General features: G+C 35.8%; 2 protein-coding genes across 5 annotated transcripts in view; one reads left to right on the top strand and one right to left on the bottom strand.

The window, feature by feature from the left end:
• Positions 1-10,869, top strand: part of LOC138333397 (semaphorin-1A-like) — a 41,109-nt gene extending 30,240 nt beyond the window's left edge. For 3 of the 4 annotated variants that reach the window (XM_069281749.1, XM_069281748.1, XM_069281747.1), the window contains 11 exons: positions 462-569; positions 741-829; positions 2,613-2,754; positions 2,866-3,229; positions 3,667-3,749; positions 4,429-4,645; positions 5,505-5,573; positions 5,901-5,950; positions 6,284-6,418; positions 6,708-6,809; positions 8,250-10,869. In XM_069281749.1, the coding sequence (XP_069137850.1) occupies positions 462-569; positions 741-829; positions 2,613-2,754; positions 2,866-3,229; positions 3,667-3,749; positions 4,429-4,645; positions 5,505-5,573; positions 5,901-5,950; positions 6,284-6,418; positions 6,708-6,809; positions 8,250-8,653 (1,763 nt within the window). In that variant the 3' untranslated portion in view covers positions 8,654-10,869. The remainder of the gene's footprint in view (positions 1-461; positions 570-740; positions 830-2,612; positions 2,755-2,865; positions 3,230-3,666; positions 3,750-4,428; positions 4,646-5,504; positions 5,574-5,900; positions 5,951-6,283; positions 6,419-6,707; positions 6,810-8,249) is intronic. The other variant, XM_069281750.1, reaches the window with a different exon arrangement.
• The window catches only part of LOC138333400 (GPN-loop GTPase 2-like), a 230,606-nt gene that overhangs the window by 192,828 nt on the left and 18,608 nt on the right, over positions 1-19,170 (bottom strand). The window lies entirely within an intron of this gene.

Below are 19,170 nucleotides of genomic sequence, written 5' to 3'. Positions count from 1 at the left end.
CACCGGGATTACAAAATCCTTGGGTCAGAGGTCAGAAGTGGCTGTCTCTGCCATTGTTGAATCGTAAAGAACATGTCATGGAATAAGTTTTTATTGGTGGGTGTTTGGTTACCATGGCTACATTACAGGTCACCATTGGTTACTGGGTCTCTAGAGGACCACACATCAACTGCCACATCTGTCACTACCAACACACGATCACTTACACTTGTACTCTAACCATCTCTAAAATTATCTGCAGATTTGTGTTTTTTTATCCTTAAAAAAGGCTTGAATTAAGTTAGCTACAGCTGCATCTGAACACATTTTACCCCCATTAAGATTTGCTGAACATTTAAAACAGAAAATATTTTTTGAAAGTTTATTTGAAAATTATGTACCAGACATTGCCGACAGCATTGTTGATTGTGTAATGAACTGTAAAGGCAGCATAAACATGATTTTCTTGGTTTAATTAACAGATGGGAGATTGTTTGGAGCAACAGTGACTGACATTGCAGAACAGAACCCACTTATCCTGAACGGCCAGATGATCAGAACACGATCACATGACTCAAGATGGCTCAACGGTATGTTCTTACGTAGTACCTACTGCAACATTCTAAAAGTAATCAATTCAGTTAGGCTTAGAAAATATTTTCTTTGAAAAGTTTACTACTGAAATTAATATGCTTCAATTCTGAACCCAAAGAAAATTCGATTATATGGCTTCATAATCAATTTTCACTTCTAATTTGCAGATCCAAACTTCGTTGCTTCATTTGACATTGAGGACAAGATTTACTTCTTCTTCCGAGAGACGGCAGTTGAAAACATAAACTGTGGAAAGGTATGATAATAATTTGATATAAACGCTCACAATATGGTATAAGGGTGAGATGTTTTGACGATAATTTGCTGGTCTCGGACAAATGTTTAAAATACCAATATCTCAGTGCTCATTACATCAGGTGGATCAAATTACCGAAGAAGAGTTGTATTGTAAGGATCAGAGGACTTTAGATAGGTATGTTGGTGCCTGGTGATGCGTCCAGGGTTAGGGGCCTATCAATGTGGCGATACCCTGACAATACTGTACTCACTCTATATGTACATATATTTGAGGAATTTCCTGTCCCAGAATATCGTTGTTACAGAGCCCGATCAAGTTACTGATTAAAATATTTGAAAGATTTCAGAACCTCTATTTTCACACATGAATTATAGATTGTTTTTTACCTGTCTAATTCTTTTACATCAGCGATTTCTACATGCTTAGGTTCTCAAATGATTAAATCAGCTTTTTTTTAAAAAAAATTGTCATGGTTTCTTAAAACAACTTTTCAAAAACATCTCATTTTTAACAATACTAGGCCACAAAGTTATTTGTTGCTCACATTTAGTTAAAAACAACAGGCAATGTGGTTTTGGGAAGAAACAGGATGGAAAATGGGAAGGGGATGGGGGTTACTACCTACTACAGACAAGGAGTCTGCTCCTAGTTTGGGAGGAGGAGGGGAGCGATGGTAGTATATACTAGACAATGGCTCCTGGTGATGACATAAGATTTCGTTACTATCTTTCTGTGGCAGACAGTGGAGTCATACCTGCCTAATGAACTAGTCAGGTAGCCCATGTCTGGGCTGTGGAATTGGCAGCCCTGACTATTAACTCATTACCTGTTTACTATATATACAACATCACTGCACTTTATACCAGAAATATCGCTGTTACTATAGGGACTTCCTCGTGTAGTCGGCTGTGTCTTCTCCCACATAAATCTCTGGAGACCGTGATTAGGTAGCAATGATTATAATACTGTTATTCCTCCCAGCCAGGTTATTACGATGTTTGATGACAATGTTGTTATTACAAGCTTCTCATATCACAGATAAAACAGCCAGAAATTATCATTGGAGACTGTGTATAAGATGTACCAGCAGACGATAATACACAGGTGTACGGCGAATCCGCTACTTCTAAGGATGTTTAAACGTGCCATAAGGATGACAAAAGATTGGAACTGAAAGCTTATATGACTGATATTATGGCAGATAGTTAGGTTTTTTTATAAATATAGGTATTGAAGTCTCATATAATGGATTCTCTTTAGAGATAAATAATGATCACTCCCTGGGAGAGAGTTAAGTACAAGGAGGGTTGGGAGGATATATAATTATTAACATAAATATCCCCTGCCGATACTCCACTAATGATCAGGTCCTGGTCGTTGTAGTAATACCAGAGGAATGCTGGGTAAACACTAATTATCACCAAGCAATACCATACCTTAGTAATTAGTGAGTAAAAATGTGTTTTGTGGAATAAATTATAATGGAGTCAAGTTATGTAGTGATGGTTGTACATGTGGAACAAGTTAGGATTCATCCTCTGTGTCATAACCTCAGGTACTCCCCATAACCAGGACCTAGATCTGAAGTATTATAATAACACACACACCACATGTCATAACCTCAGGTACTCCACATAACCAGGACCTAGATCTGAGGTATTATAATAACACACACACCTTTATAGTCCTCACTAATAAACTCAGTACAAACATTCCTTATTGTTATTGGTATATCTACAAATCATCCTCTATCACTATCTAATGCTTCCTTCTATTTCAGGCGGTATTCTCCCGAGTAGCCAGAGTATGTAAGAACGACAAGGGGGGTAATATCGTGTTGGAGAACACCTGGACCTCCTTCTTCAAGGCACGCCTAAACTGTTCCATCCCAGGAGAATTCCCCTTTTATTTCAATGAAATTCGTAAGTAAACCTCCTAATTTTAAAAAAATCAATATTTTTATAATAATAGATAATTTAAAAGTATTTATTGAGATGACATGGGAGTAATTAGCTTCTTTTGTCATGTTCCAGAGTCAACATCCGACTTCTTCCAAGGTAACTACAGATCTACAGAGCTGAGCAAGGATAGACAACAGATGTTTTACGCTATCTTTACCACCCCAGAAAACAGTATCCGTGGCTCGGCAGTGTGTGCCTTCAGATACGAGGATATTGTCCAGGTTTTTAAGGGAAAATTCAAAGGTCAAGAGAATTTTGGACACGAATGGTTACCTGTACCCGATGAGGATGTCCCCAAACCTCATCCCGAGTCGTGTTCAGACAACAGTCAGAACCTTGGTGACGACACGATGAACTTCGTCAAGTCACACACGATGATGGACAGTGCTGTTCCGTCATTTGGTGGTGCACCATTGTTGATGAAACTCAGTCTCAAGTAAGCTTTTCAATATATTATTAAATTTTCAAATTCTATTTACTTTCACAAAGATCATCTTTCAAATAGGACCTAAACACAAGCCAAGCTAGAGATTTATGAAGCCCCTACTTCCGCTGCTGCTCTGAATTTCGCCATAGTTTGCCACAAATAACTATTGTTTTAATGCTCTCGCCCATGTTTGAGCATCAATAGATCTCAAAATTGCTTTGTTTTGTTGGCGTTTATTTATTTATGGTTGGTGCGGGAGCGGGAGTGTTGAGCCGAAAGTAGTTGACATTTAATCATTGATCGGATGATAGCAGCATGAAAATCGCGGAATTATTCCGGTCCTGGAGTGTTACGTAAATGGAATTTTCTTCCACTTAATGAATTCATTATGGCATGCCATACCATAGATTACAGATATACTACATGTATCACTGTTTTAATTCCAGGTCGAGATTCACGAAAATCGCTATCGACTGGCAGGTTCATGCCGCCGATAACAGATACTACGACATCATGTTCGTCGGCACAGGTGAGAACAAAGGATCAAAAGAGAAAAAATAAGCAATTTAAAGACCAATAAAATCCACTCACCATATTGTGTGATAATCTGACTGGACAAGAAGGAAAAAATCAATGCACATCATAACCTGTAGATAATAGCAAGTAAATTAAATCAGTGGAGCCGAATGTAAACTTTAAAGATGTGATTTAACAATGTCTATTGTCTCTATATCAGAAACTCAAGTCAGCGGATATATAGGCAATTTAAAAATGGTTTAAAATCTTGTGTGAGTGGTAAAAGTATAATGGTATAATTGACAGGAAATTGTTCTGAAGACTTCACTCAGAAAGTTGGCCAAATAGTTAGATAAAAATTACCCACTTTAAAATCATTTAGAAGCATTTTTCATTGTTATCAGACCATAAACAGTTAACAGTCCTTTGTGTATTGTACTTTTAGGATGAAAGTCATGCCTATAGCCTCATATACTTTTTATTTTGTAATGAAAATAATGTACATATCAGTTAGTGTTTTTTGTTCATTAGTAGGTTTATAACAAGTGTTTCTTTGATCTTGTTCTATGTCATACTAAATGTATTTTGAATTGATAGATTTAATGATTTTAAAATACAAAAAATTGTCGCTCTATTCAAGTTCAATAGTTTAATACAGGAAGTAGTTATAACCGATGGTGTTTTGTTTCCAGAGGATGGCCGAGTGTTGAAAGCGATTAACAAGGGACGTGGGGAGGATATAGAATCCGTGATCCTGGAGGATATCCAAGTGTTCAAGGACAAACGACCAGTTACTGACATGAAGATTTTCCACGATAAACAACACGGACAGGACAAACTGATTGTCATGTCCAGAGAGAACATTATGTCCATCCCTCTTCATCGCTGTGAGCGCGCTCTTACCTGCAGGTAAATTATAAACTAACTTTTCACATGTAAGGTGGTGAGGTACAGATTTTATCAATTCTAAAAAAAAATGTGATATTCTAAAAAAAATGTCTGTTCTTAATAAAGACTTATGAACATTTTTATTAGATGAAAACTGCTTTCTCACCAAAACATTTAAGAAATGTTGAAAGAAAAAAACTAGAACTAATATCATTTTCTAAAATTTATAGTCCTAATAGTGTTACATTTAGCTTCCTTTAATTTAAACTAAATATAGCCTTTTGACCCCGATTGTAGAAGATATATGACTGGTTAGGTTTATTTGTGTGTCTCTACAATTGTATCCCTCCATCAGTGGTACAATGACGTTAAATCGTTGCTGTAAGATGATCGACACACGTTGGCCGCTTATCTTTTGGGTATCCCTAACCTAACTTTCCACTTCAGTGAACTTCTTTAGAAATGTCTCGTACACACGGTGACAAAGCAGAATATACAGTATAGAATTTACATCTGAAGAGGCCATAGATCTCCCTCACATCAACAAACATACGAAACCTGACTTAGAATTTTAATTTAAACTTGTCGGATCACCCCCCCCACATGTTAGTTGCGGTGGAGTCTATGTACTGTAGATTTATGTCCTGAGTTTTCAAAAATAGTCAAGTAAGAAGATTAAGGGATAAAAAAGGCTAGGTTTAGAAAAGTAGGATATATATAGAAGTAATTAGTTTTAATCTTATAATGACTCATAACTGAATTGTATTAGATTAGAGCTTAATTGGTAAGAGAAATAGTAACATAATAATGGAAAGAGGAAGGTATATAATAAAGATGTTAAATTAGAGTGTTAATTGATATTTTTTTATGTTATTTCCAGTGAATGCGTTGCCTTACAAGATCCCTACTGTTCCTTTGTTGACACAACATGTGCAGCTTCAGACCGAGGGTAGGTATCAGCACAAATCCTTAATGAATATTGGACCACAATCATTGAAATTACCTATCTCCTGACCTTACTTTCTTAAAATGCAGAAAAATCAAAATCGGTAAAATTACAGATTGGCAAATAGTTTTTTTATATGAAGAGGTGCTTGTAACAGCAGATAAAATCTTCAGTATATTCTACATTAAAATGACAACATACTCTGTTACTTTAGCAAATGTTTCATTCAAATTTTATATACACTAGATATAAAAATCTTGTGCATGAAATAAGTCATCAAGCTGTAAAAGTGCCATTTAAATAAAATGTTATTTTTTCCCTCCTGAACAGACTACAGAGTATTGTGGATGGGAAACTCCAAGCCTGTGGCGCCCCCTTAGGTAGGCTCACACCTTATATAAAAGTGTTGTTTATATGCTTATATTTTCTGTTGATCATTATTTTCTGTTTTGTTTATTTTTTAACATGCATGAAAAATATTTTCAGTTTTAATATTGTTTTCACCCTAAGTTTTCACCCTGTTTTAAATGCTCCCTGTTTTGAAGTCTGCCTGAAATATAAAAAAAAAAACACAAAATTAAAAAAATCACAAAAATGGTAAAAGGGACAATACTATTTTATTATATTTCACATGTCACAGTCACCCATTAGCCAATCCTAGGATATATGATGTATATGTGCACAGTTATTTATGATATTGGTAATTTCTATAGAAACCACTACAAAGACAGTGACACCTGCGCCAACACCTGTTGTTGCCATGCCAACAGCCATCCCACAATGCAACTGTTCCAGTGGAGGCACTAGTAACAACAACATTCCCAATGCTCAGTCTCATAGCAACCTTGGTTAGTGGAGGCACTGCTCTCTTGCTTCAAATATATCTACACTCAAGTCAAATTTGTTGATAAAGGTTTTTTCAAAACAATCTTATAATCAATTTTCATAAAGTATACAAAAAGTTGGGTTTTTTCGAGAATTTTATAAAAAAAAATATATTATTTTTTTGATAAATCACTCAATTTGAAATGAAAAATATAAAAATAACTGTAAATTATTTCATATTTGAAATGCTCCTGTATAGGATACATGTTAGGGATGTTTTTTTCTGATGGGCTACGATTTTTCAAATCACAGGGGTAACAGACAATACGGTCACAAAAATGCCGCCACCACGTGGCATGACAGGGAAATCTGACGAGGTGTTCGCGTCCAACCAGATGGAGGAAAGCTCTGTCGGTAAGGCAGTGAAAGCCTGTCTGCTGTGTAATCACAATGGCTAATATATCACATCATAGTGGCTTGTTTCCTTGGTGACCTGTACATACCCGTGACCATCATTACTAACAACTGTATACCCGCCATCACTAACATAATTACCCCGCATCACTAACCAGTATACCTTACCTTGCATTGCTAACAATTTCTCCCATGTTTTACCTGCATCCTTGTCCTTAACTCCCTGTGAATGTTGCCATGTAATCTATTGCTTCATATCTGCTGCAGCTTCATCTTGTAATGATCTTCATTTCGCCAGCTGAATCTTGCCGCTACGTCAACTTCTGTATTCCAGAGCCTTATATTATTACCTAACTCTGCCGAATCTTGCCGCTACATCAACTTCTGTATTCCAGAGCCAAATATTAATACCTAACTCAAACCATTTTCTTCATTTTGTGAAATATTCACAACAACCTTGTTTGTATTTCTTATTTTGTACAATACTCTCCAATGGCCTTGTATAAGATTATTTGTTTATGTCTTACCATAAAATTAATTTGTCTATATTTTACGATGACATCTCTGTATATAATTGAGCACCCAAACACCTATTTTTGCCTTGTCATCTCGCCCATGATCCGTTACCTATAGTTTTACTACTCCATTTTAATTTCTCTTCATCACGTTTGTTTTATGAGCTGTTCGTTTTCATCTCCCGACCTATAATGATGTCGCGGAGATGGTATAGCTCGCGCGTCATGGTCTGGGTTTGTAATATGTTTGATGAGTTTATAGACTCTGTCACAACTTACTCTGCATCTTGTGTTGTACTGTGAGACCCATCCATCACTTATCGTGAATTATTCATGGCCTGCCTAGCCTCCTGTCGCCTCACACGTCAACTGGACCCATCATCATATCATCTTTATGTAAAATTACCCCCAGTTTATGGCTTTCCTCTTATTGTACTGCTTACTAATTCAATTATATCTTTAGTTAATTATTTTGTATTATTTTGCATGTTTATAGAGTTTTGCTTTTATTACATTTAATTTCTGGCTTCGGTTTATTTTGTATTATTTGTGAGTTTAATTTTATTTTCTTTGGTTCTGTCTTTCTATAGAGCCATTGTGAACACCAGAGTTTCACTGCCTAAAACAATAATAATTCATTATAGTGCTTGCAACAGAAACAATTGTTTAACTAATTATAGTGAACGCATGTGACTAAAAAACAATGAAGTTAGGGTCAAGGTCATATGAAGGTCATGAAGGGGTGTAGGTGGATACAGCATGACTTAGTTAGTGATGACAGTGCCTCCTGTATACACGCATGTTGTTATGGTTACTGGGATAATTCTTGTGTTCAGATTATAAATATATGTTTGGAAATAAGTGTTCAGTATCGTGGATCTGTTTTAGTGATACATGTTCTAATGTTTACCATTTTATTTTTCAGTTGTTGGAGAAAGGCTAGAGTCTGGAGAACCCTCGTCATTAAGTGTTGCCGAGACAGCCATAGCTATTGTGGTCGCCATAGTGATATCATCCATATTAAGTTTTGTGGCAGGCTACAAAGTTCGCTCGTGTACCCATACTAATGATGACAATGACGATGCTTTCCTCACAGAAAAACATGACATTTATGGCTCTTTACATAAAAATCACCAAAGGACATTGTCAGAAAACTCTAACAAAGAGCCAAGATATGTCAACCATTCCGATATAAATAATTCAAATAAACAATTAAATTTAGTGGTGAATTTACCAAAAGGACAAAATTTACCCAATGGCAATGCGCCTGCCATGCCAATTACGAAGATGAATCTTCCTGTGTCGACAGACAATAAGACATATGTGTAGTATAGACACAAAAAGAAACTGTTGTGTTCTGTATAACGCACAAGTGCTGTGATATACTCTTGGTTGACAAAGGTCAAGGCCAGTGTTACCATAGTTACATGGTTTGGGCTGTCCGGGTCGGTCTGTCCAGAATACAGCCGCTACAGTTCCTGGATTATAGCCCCCGTGTTCACTAATCAACGCAGAGGGTGACACGTTTTTCATCTGTGATTTTAAAATGTGGAAAAACAGTTATCAGTTCTTACATTCCAAATCAAGGTCAGAGTTCACTCAGAAGCAGGTATTCTGAAGGTCATGACCTTAACTCTACAGTGTACATCGTCATTCCAAAATGAAGGATGTTCCCGGACCCTCTGTAACACGACTAAGTGAACAAACTGCCATAAATTTTGGAGATTTTAAGTGCTTAGAAACTACAGACATATTTGACATGCTGACATACATATTGTACATAAGTTGTTTTGTAGATATGTATATATACAAACATCTGTGTGGATCTTGCTCCAGATGGCAACCCATCGATTGTATAATCAAAGGGAATCGTTACAGTATCATAGCTCCAAAAATAACTCCAAGTCTGGAGCAGATTCGTCAAAGGAAGCCCACGTAAACTGGAGTCTTGGTTCAGAAATTGCTCCTCTGAGACAATGAATCATCGGAAAGACAAGATAGCTTCTACCGACACCACCAATGATTAAGGCTGGCCTCTCAATCTCAACACCACGGAATCAAACCGGCTCCAATTTGATCAAATGTTCATGTTTTCTGTGGAATGAAAACAACAGCATGATGGCAGCTATTTTAGGTTAATAGTATTCACATACCTCCTCTTGCTGTTTGAAAGCTCCCTCTGGGGTGATCAGCAGAGGTCAAGGTTAAAGGATTGTCCAAGGAATCATCAGCAATCATTCTTGGACAGAACAATCAGACGAAGTGGAATTATAGCTTATAAAATTTCCTGAAATGGTGACTTAAAGTTACTGATTAAATTCAAACTCAATCAAAGTCAAACTCAACCAATGAGAACGAGATCAGACGGTGTAGGGGCCATCATAGAGGTCACACGGGGCCATCCTAAGGACTTGGTCTCGATCACATGGGGGGCCATCATGCCGACTAAATCCTAGATATACGGATACCACCGGATATAAAAACATAGGCTGTGTTTACACAACTTCTCTATGCATTTTCTCCGTTCAGTCACTGACTATCCTACCAAGTGTTAAGTACTTTATTTTAACATAGCATAATTATTTTTTAGATTTTATTGAAAATCTAAATGTTCATTTTTAAAAAGTCTGTACCAAAGTGTTTATGTAGGATGACAGTGGCTGTTAAGAGTGTTGTTAATATTTCTATTATTATTTAAATGATCTCAGTGTGTTTATATATAGGCCAGTGCTTCCTCACCCACCTTCAAAATGCTCCAAATATTAGTAAATTAACGAGAGGGTTTGATTGGCTGAATGTCTAGGGTGTTCTTGTCTGCCGTGGGTTTTAAATTTTTATACAAAATGACAAAAAGAAAACTAGTTTTTAAAATTGGTACAATTCAAAGAAAATTGATACAACTAAAAAATTTTATTGATTTTCATGATTTTAAAAATGTAGTTTTCTTTGAAAAGAGTTTGTGAAAAATATGAAAAAGAACGACTAGACAGATGATGGGGTCTGTGTGTACATGAGCAGGGCTTGTGGTTGGTTTACGATGATTGTACAGACTGTACGCTGTTGTGATTCATATTTTTAAAAATTATTTATTGAAATTCAAAAGTTTTAACTTATTTGATCTATTATATATGTAATGGTAAAATTATGTGATTAGAAACATTTTGAACAATGGCTACCTTTTAAATGAAATTGGAGCCCAAACTTAACAGGAAGTGAGCGCTAGGAGGAGAGGAAACTGGGTCCGGTACCGCTGCCTTCTGTCGTAGTTAGAATTAGAATTGGCCAAAGGATTTCTCTTATCACAACATCTTGGTGAAAATCACACAAATTGTCACTATGACAGAATAGCATTTTCTAGCATTTGAAGATGAGGTTTAAGAAATTACGAGATGATTTAGACATTTCTGATTGTAGACTTTGATGCTGTGATAAAGAAATTCTGTTAGTCTGTTTTAATTAATGTAAAAATAGGGCTTTTTAATCACTTTGACCGTGTATTTGGGCCTTGAAAAATGAAAATTAAAAAAAAAAAAAAAAAAAAAAAAGATAGATAAAATTTAAAAAAAAAAAATTGTTGTTAGTAGTGTATAGTGAAGGTAGTGGTACCAGGGCATTCTCGACTGTATTATAATTTCTATGGTGCATTGTGACTTCAGTCACACCCTGTATATAATGTACATATAACTGTTTATACTGCCAAATACATGTAAAATATATATAAAAAAAAAACAATATATTGTATATATACTATTTAGTCATGAAATCACGTGAATGTCTTTATTTACAAATGATAGCAATCTTAAAGGGTTGAACATATTTAGATATACATGTATCTGTCATATTTTAATTTGATAAGAAATTTGGAATAACTCAAACATTTCATTAAAGTAAATTTACGATGAAGCAAACAAAATATGTTCAATCCTTATAAAGTTGTGTATTTGTGAATGCTGATATGCATTATGATTGTGAATTACAATGTACCTGATGTAACAGGTGCATTTAAAAAAGGCGTGGACATAATTCATTAAAATCATAAATTAATATTACTGTAGTGAAAATGGTTGACCATTTTCCATTGTTTATTTTTGTGTTAAATCATTTGTGGTTAAACTTTTATCATCCCCTGTTTGTTATTTATCTTTGTTACATCAGTCTCCCACATCAATGTCATATAAATGTTTGCAGGTAGAATCTGTGTCATTCGAATGTTTGCAGGTGGAATCTGTGTTTAATGAATGCTTACTGATATAATCTGTATAATGAATGCTTGCAGGTAGAATCTGTGTCGTTTGAATGTTTGAGTCACTATACATATGGAGCCGCGTTCAATAATGTTTATCAAGTTACTAATAAACTTATAACAGAAGTAAAAATACTGATTACCTTTTTGAGATTTTCCAAGGAAAAAAATAAAATAATGATAATAATATAGGGGAAAAAATCAATTTCACTGCCATTTTATAGAAACTTTCAGTAACTGATCTCAGAAATATTGACTTGTATTATTGTTTATTATTTACGTGTTTCTGTTTGGACCTCCGTTTTTCCATATGAACTCCATAAGTGCTGCCTTTGACATAATGCATCATAAGACATAAATGGCCAATATATTAGATATCTATCCTAGACAAATACTCTGATTATATGTACAGCACTGGTAGACTCCAGGCTCGGGATCAAAGTTTTAACCTCCCCGATCACTTGTGAGGTCATATTTGATGACATTATCTGTGATGGGCTGAGTGGAAACTTATTCCGTGATCGTGAAGCCAGTTCTGTTTTATCAGTCATTAAGCTTGACTTGTAAATCATACCGTTATATTGGTGCTTTAGGTATTATCATCTGTAGAGTGCATGAGTCGAGGGAGTCTCGAGAGAGAGTCGCGGTAAAGAGCTTTAACATGGTAACCTTACAGTACTGCATCACAAACCTCTCCTTGTATCCTGTATCTTCTGAACATAAGTTCCTTTCCGCAAGGCAAATTTTGAAATTCAGAAATGTAAAATGCTCAGCATAATTCATCTTTAAGCATGAAAATAATGATGAAATTCAAATTAGATTAGAATTTGGAATGGAAATTTGTAATTAGAATTTTAGATACCTTATAAATAAATTAATGGTAAATATTTGATATGTTTCAGAATAACTGACAATATAACATGCTGGTACTTGGTATATCTGAATATATCAAAATGAGGCTATGTATCATCTTACATCCTGTCTGAATTCTACTTATGTGTCCATTGACCAGTATTTTTGCCAAGGATACAAAGTTCATTGACCTGAAATAATATTTATAAATTATCATGGATTTTGTGTGCAGTGAAGGATAGTTTGTGATGCAGTTCTACTGAGAGATAGGGAGTCTAACGACTGAAGAGCTTCATATTCATTTGTAATAATCATCCACAACGAACACTTTATTTTTCTACTGTTCCTGACTGTGTTAAACAAAATCCTTTGGTCAGGCGTCGTAAATACTTTGTCAAACATTACTGGGTCAGATTAACGGTTTAGCAGATTTCCATTGTGGGTTTATTTATAAATAGTACTCAGAATGGAAATTTGTACAAAAATCAAAACGACCAAAACAACATATGTATTCATCATCATTATTTAGCATATTGAACAAAATATATGTATATAACATTTATGAAATAAATATGACTTAAAATGAATAAAAAATACTTAATAAAAATATCAAAATTGAATATAAATTCCTGTCTCTGTTTTCACTTTCTTTTTTTTGTGATTTTGAAATCTGAAAAGAACAAAAACGAGATTTTGCAATCATTTCCATTTCAATTGAGTCATTAATTTGCACAAAATCATAATTGTCTTCTGGATGTGTGAAATCAACATAAAACATGTTTAAAACTCAACTCCATGTTTGAAATGGAAATCAATGTAACTTCTCTTTATGTACATGCTTCTTTGGAAACATAATGTATGATTGTGTTTATGCCTTACCGAAGGGTAATGGTCATTTAAAGATGTGCCAAAATTCCAGGAAAAAACACCAATCTACAGACTGTACCGGTGACTGTCTCATGTTTGCAGCAGAATGTGGTAATATCTGGGACACCTTAACTCTACATCCATCTGTTTTCTCGAGATTCTCTGTCGATGCCAATTAGATCGTAAATCATATGGAATTATGTCACATCATATTAGAAATTATGAATGTGTATTTGCGGTCGTGTTCTGACAACGATTTGGTGTGGTTTACCATTTAGACTGGCGTGAAGATGTCCATTGTATCCAATAGTCTTTAAAAGAGCCGATAGTTTTATTCTGTATCTAAGGAGTTTTATAGTCGCATGTGTCCACTGTGTATTTTAAACAATTGACTTACATGTACGTCTGCTACTGAAGTGCCTATTGTTTTATTCAAAAGCTCGCGAAGAAGACGTTTTTAACATCCTTAGAAGTTTTATTGTTCTTCTTGATAAAAAATCCGGATCACGATGAGTCAACGTTTATATACGACCTGTATTGTTTAGATAGTAGGTCAGCTCTCTAAGCTTGAGAGGAAGCGTTGGCCATCTATCACGGCGGCCATCCATCTTAATCCAGGATACCTCTCGGGGACAACGTAAAGGGGTTTGGGGTGTTAGGAGCAGACTTGATCCATCACAACGATTGGTGTATCATATTGTTACTGAGCTGTTCATGAAAGGGTTCCTATACAACAAATGGTCCAGAACCACTGAAATCATAGCGTGTGACGGATATTTTTGGAAGACACCTAGAGAAACCAAATGCTGCACGATTCACGCCTTGAAATTAACCGAAACACTAGGAAACGGTTGGATATGGTAGCATTGATGTCAAAAAGGAACTTTACACGCGAAGGTGGTAAAAGTGAATGCAATGTAAATGACGTTTATTGAATGCATTTTTTGTTAAAAGAAGTGATACTGACAAATAAGTTATAGAAATGTCTGAGCGTGACGTTAAATTTTAAGTAAAATGACATCGTTTTGTCAGTCTTGAGTGCGCGATGCCATAAGGAAAATAGAGAAGGGCGTTAAGTAAACTGACGTCCCCGGGCATGAGTGACTGATAATAATTTACGTACAGTTGGTAGTATATTATACGTCGTTTGAGGGATCACAACTTGTTTACTTTGTTTACGAAGCCTCGCTCCAGCGTCGTTCTATGGCTGTTTCTATCGGCGATAAAAATGTCACAAGATTTGATGAGATGTGAGGAGGGCTGCACTACAATCGCCATGATTCAACGCTTACGTATAACACCGGAGTCTGGAACTAAAGTGCTCATCATGATTAACCAAAAAGGTTTCTATGCGCAGCTTGATAATATTTTGAAATCTTGTGAAAATTATATGTGCTATCTTTAAGAATTGCCACCGCTCTCTAGAATATCCAATTGCAACTTATCAATAAAAATGAGATGTACGATTTAGGTCTTCACAACGTGTCCATATGATTCGTGTTTTTGGATAGGGGGAGATAATCTAGTATAAGAGTTATTTTCAGAAATTCCGACTGAAAACTTTGTAACGTTAGCAACGTTTGACAGCTATAGGCCGGTTGTCTGGTGGTCGACGTCGTGGGTAAACTCGAGGTTGTCGAATCCATGACGCATCATGTCCGTTAAGTTGTTAGTCTGGTCTGAAGTGGGATCAGACCAGATAGGAGCCCGTGTCTATGGTTCATTGTCTCTGAAGCTTCAAAATCATAAATTAAAAACACCTTCATAATTTTGTTTGGACAAAAGCCTCTTATACATACTATCATACTATTTAATGTGACCCTATTGGTAAGGGGAAACTAAAATCAACCCAAAAGTCTATTACCTCTTTAAGTCTAAGTTTTAGCCTTAAGATTTTGTCTAAAATTCTCGTAGAATTTTGCACAGGACATAACGAGTTACGTCATGTTTCCCCGGCCACCCGGGATTTTCATCACTCGTCTCCGGGGGGGGGGGTCAAAATGTCATATGTCAGCGATAACATTGAAGCGCGCTCTTATATCAATTTCTACAAGGAAATTAGAAGTGAAAACAATATGTATTGGCATCGTACAAGATTTCGTGTAGTCGGGATTTTGGGGATAATTCGATACAGCTTGTAACAATGTGCCATTATATCGGAGCGTGAATGAGCAAGTTTCCCCCTGTATCGCTAGCAAAGCATAAATGTACGTTCGTAACTTTAAAATACTTGGGTAAAAACCTTATTCTAACACACTTACATTGTCGGAAAATTAGAATCGTAAAACTTAAGTATGAAACACAAAGGATAACTGTGATTGTAAGAAAAAACATGCAGACATTGTATTAAAATAGTTTGCTCTTTGACAGGTATTCAATGGGCATTATTCATTTCATTTTCATGCATTACAAGGAGAGAAAAATGGTTTTTATTTTGTGGAATTTGTTTTACCAATTTTGTCGGCGTATTAGAATAGCCATCCATTTGATCCATCTGGTATCATATACTACAAACTGCGTTCTTGGTTACCTTCTCTGTGGCTCTCTGCACTAGTTACGGAGAGGTATCGTGGTCAGTAATGGTCACTTTACGGCCTCCTATATAGACTGTCCATCTCTCTAACCACCTTGTTTGTTACGATTTACGTACGCCGTGTCGATAATTACGACCACCTGGCTCCAATACGTCAATATTTATAGTAGATCACAACATCTCCGGTCATTTGTTACAGTTTATGGGCTGGTGGCGATAATTTGTCACCGTACAGTCTTGTGGTCAGTTTATTGCACGTGCTGATGTCCGTGCTAACTCACCTGTAATTAACGCCTACAACTCACGACACAATGGCCGTAAGGATACGTGTATAAAAACGTCTTTTCGTATTCATTGTGGTCTACTGTTTTGTTTCTTTAGAAACTATGTGGGCGACTCCGCCATGCAACGAACGACAAAGTGCTATGCAAAGAACGATAAAGTACCATGCAACGAACGACAAAATGCCATGCAACGAACAACAATGTGCTATGCAAAGAACGACAAAATGCCATGCAACGAACGACAATGTGCCATGCAAAGAACGACAAAGTACCATGCAACGAACGACAAAATGCCATGCAACGAACAACAATGTGCTATGCAAAGAACGACAAAATGCCATGCAACGAACGACAATGTGCCATGCAAAGAACGACAAAGTACCATGCAACGAACGACAAAATGCCATGCAACGAACAACAATGTGCTATGCAAAGAACGACAAAATGCCATGCAACGAACGACAATGTGCCATGCAAAGAACGACAAAGTACCATGCAACGAACGACAAAATGCCATGCAACGAACGACAAAATGCCATACAAAGAACGACACTGTGCCATACAAAGAACGACACTGTGCCATACAAAGAACGACACTGTGCCATACAAAGAACGACAATGTACCATGCATTTTGTATTACCATTAATAACAATTACCCTTCGTTTAGTAGCACCCAGCAAGAAAATGTGATTCGCATAAAACGTATGGGATTCTCCTATTTTAATTGCCTTTTTTCTTACTTGGATAAAGGTATGGATTTTTATCTTATTTATAGGAAACAAGCTAAGTATTTAAACGATTAAGTAATATGGGCCATTTATCTCGGTATGACATAGATGTGCGGGGGACTTTTCCCGGAACAGGATATTGGTGATGACGTGACGTAGATATACGGGTACATTATGAATCAGTAACTGTTTGAAATTTCCTTCCAATATAATTTCAAATTCTAGTCATCTAATGGATATACTTCCTCTTGATCTGATAAACATTTCTAAATATAGATCCGGCTTGACACGTTTACAGTGGCGTGAGTATCGTCCGAGATTTAAATGTCCTTAAATGCACTGAAAAGTGTCATTATATATATATGAGCTTACGGTTGTACAATACAAGTAAAATATATGTTCGTTTGTGTGTTTAACTCTCGCGAACTATTTTATTTGCAGATTCGATCCATACATTATTTCATTTGAAAGACATGCAAGAAAAATAATCCTTGAACCGAACTATTTCAAAACATTCGGTACTTATGAAATGAAAATGAACAGAGGACATCTATAGCTCACTCTTGGACAAGATAAAATAATAAAAAAAAATGTTTCCATTCTAATAAAAGGCATACAGTCGCGTATTTGCATAAGTCATGTTAACGTGAACTGCTACCGGAAGTAGTTATAACTTGTATGTATACATTAGAAATAAAAAGAATTAGTAAATAAAAACTCTAAAGGTTAGTTAAAGTCGATTTATTGTTTTCGTGTTGGTGAGTGGGTGAAGGGATCAGAAAACGATTTAGTGAGAGTGCCGACATGGCGGGAACACAACCACACACCAATTAATGTTATATTTTATTTATTCGTAATTATGACATTGGCGTAATTAGGCGTGCACGGTGGTAAATGGCGATTAGTAGTGGATGTTTTTGAAGTCACGCGCGTATCGTGACCGCGCCTCACGTGTAACTGAGGACTATGATGTTAAAATAGGGCGTTCTACTTAGATTGAGATTAGATAGTTGTTATGGATTATTAAACTTGATAAGAGATGAAGAAAAACATACTGAATAACCACTGACAAATGTGCAGACCTCTACAGACGAAATGTCAGAGTGATTTTAGTTTGTTTGATTCATTGACCTTGGCCTAGTATAAAGTTGAATTTCTAACCGGTAAGTTGTTAAATACCATGCACGGACTATAACGTTACAAAGTAGTTTGAACTTTGCTAAAGTGGGTAAAAAATACAAAAACTAAGATGTTGGTGTTTTTTTTCAGGAATTAGCGAACTAGAAATTAGGAACTTTTGCGATTTCTCGGAACATCGTTGTGACCGCAAGAGTTTAAACCTCATCACAGATTCACCAGAATTCTATTTTATCGTTTAAGGAAAATCGCTATTTTATTAACCGGCGTATGCTAACAAGTCACTATCAATATTAGAGAGCGATATGAACTTTTCGGACGGCGAGTTATCATGAATCTTTGTTTTTAGATAGTTGTTGAGTTTTAAGGCATCTGGACCAACCTTTATTTCATTTAAATTACGCACTTCTTTGAAGAATGCAGGATAAGGTAGGTCAGTGTTACATCGTAGATAGTTAGGGTACATTTTCACAATTTTCATGTGTATCTACAGAATTAAAACATATTTGAAATTACTGTCCTAAAGATGTTTTATTATAAAAAGAAATACTCAGCAGGGGACCCGAGGATCCTAAGACCAGCCCTTAATGTAATGACCATTAAATGTCCAAGGCCAGGAATCCGAATTATGTCAAATGTACTATCCCAGCCCACTCAATCCTTATAACATTTAACTACGATCTGTGATTGTTTCGGTCTGTTCAGAAACGTCGGTGTATAATATACGTACGTGCGTATGTAGATTCTGATTTATGTTAATTTCCACGGACGACGCGCAAAGGAATGTATACAAACATCTCCACAACATGTTTGTAATTTTATCAAGTTTGTTTATTCATTTAATTCCGTATCTAGATCTGGTTAACATGGATATCGTGTATAGAGACCTATTTTATACTTATTTGTATATTATTCAATGTGATTTATTGCTGACGTTTAAGTTCTGATACAACCAACAGGGAAAAATAACAACATTCCAATTTGACATTTCGATTTCGGCCTGACGATTACCAATGTTTTCTTGTGTTTGGTTTAATCAGTAACAACCTTTACTGAATGAACTTAATAAAGATATCGTCACAAAAAGAATATAACTTTCACTTGTAAGTTAAATAGTAGGTATTCTGTATATTTGAATATTAGTTCTATCTGCTCCTACGTGAATATGTTTGACGTCATATTAACAATTTTAATAACTGTT

This window comes from Argopecten irradians, chromosome 10 (genome assembly GCF_041381155.1).
Source record: "Argopecten irradians isolate NY chromosome 10, Ai_NY, whole genome shotgun sequence".
NCBI classification, from domain to species: domain Eukaryota; kingdom Metazoa; phylum Mollusca; class Bivalvia; order Pectinida; family Pectinidae; genus Argopecten; species Argopecten irradians.
This window is presented reverse-complemented; position numbering and strand designations above follow the sequence as displayed.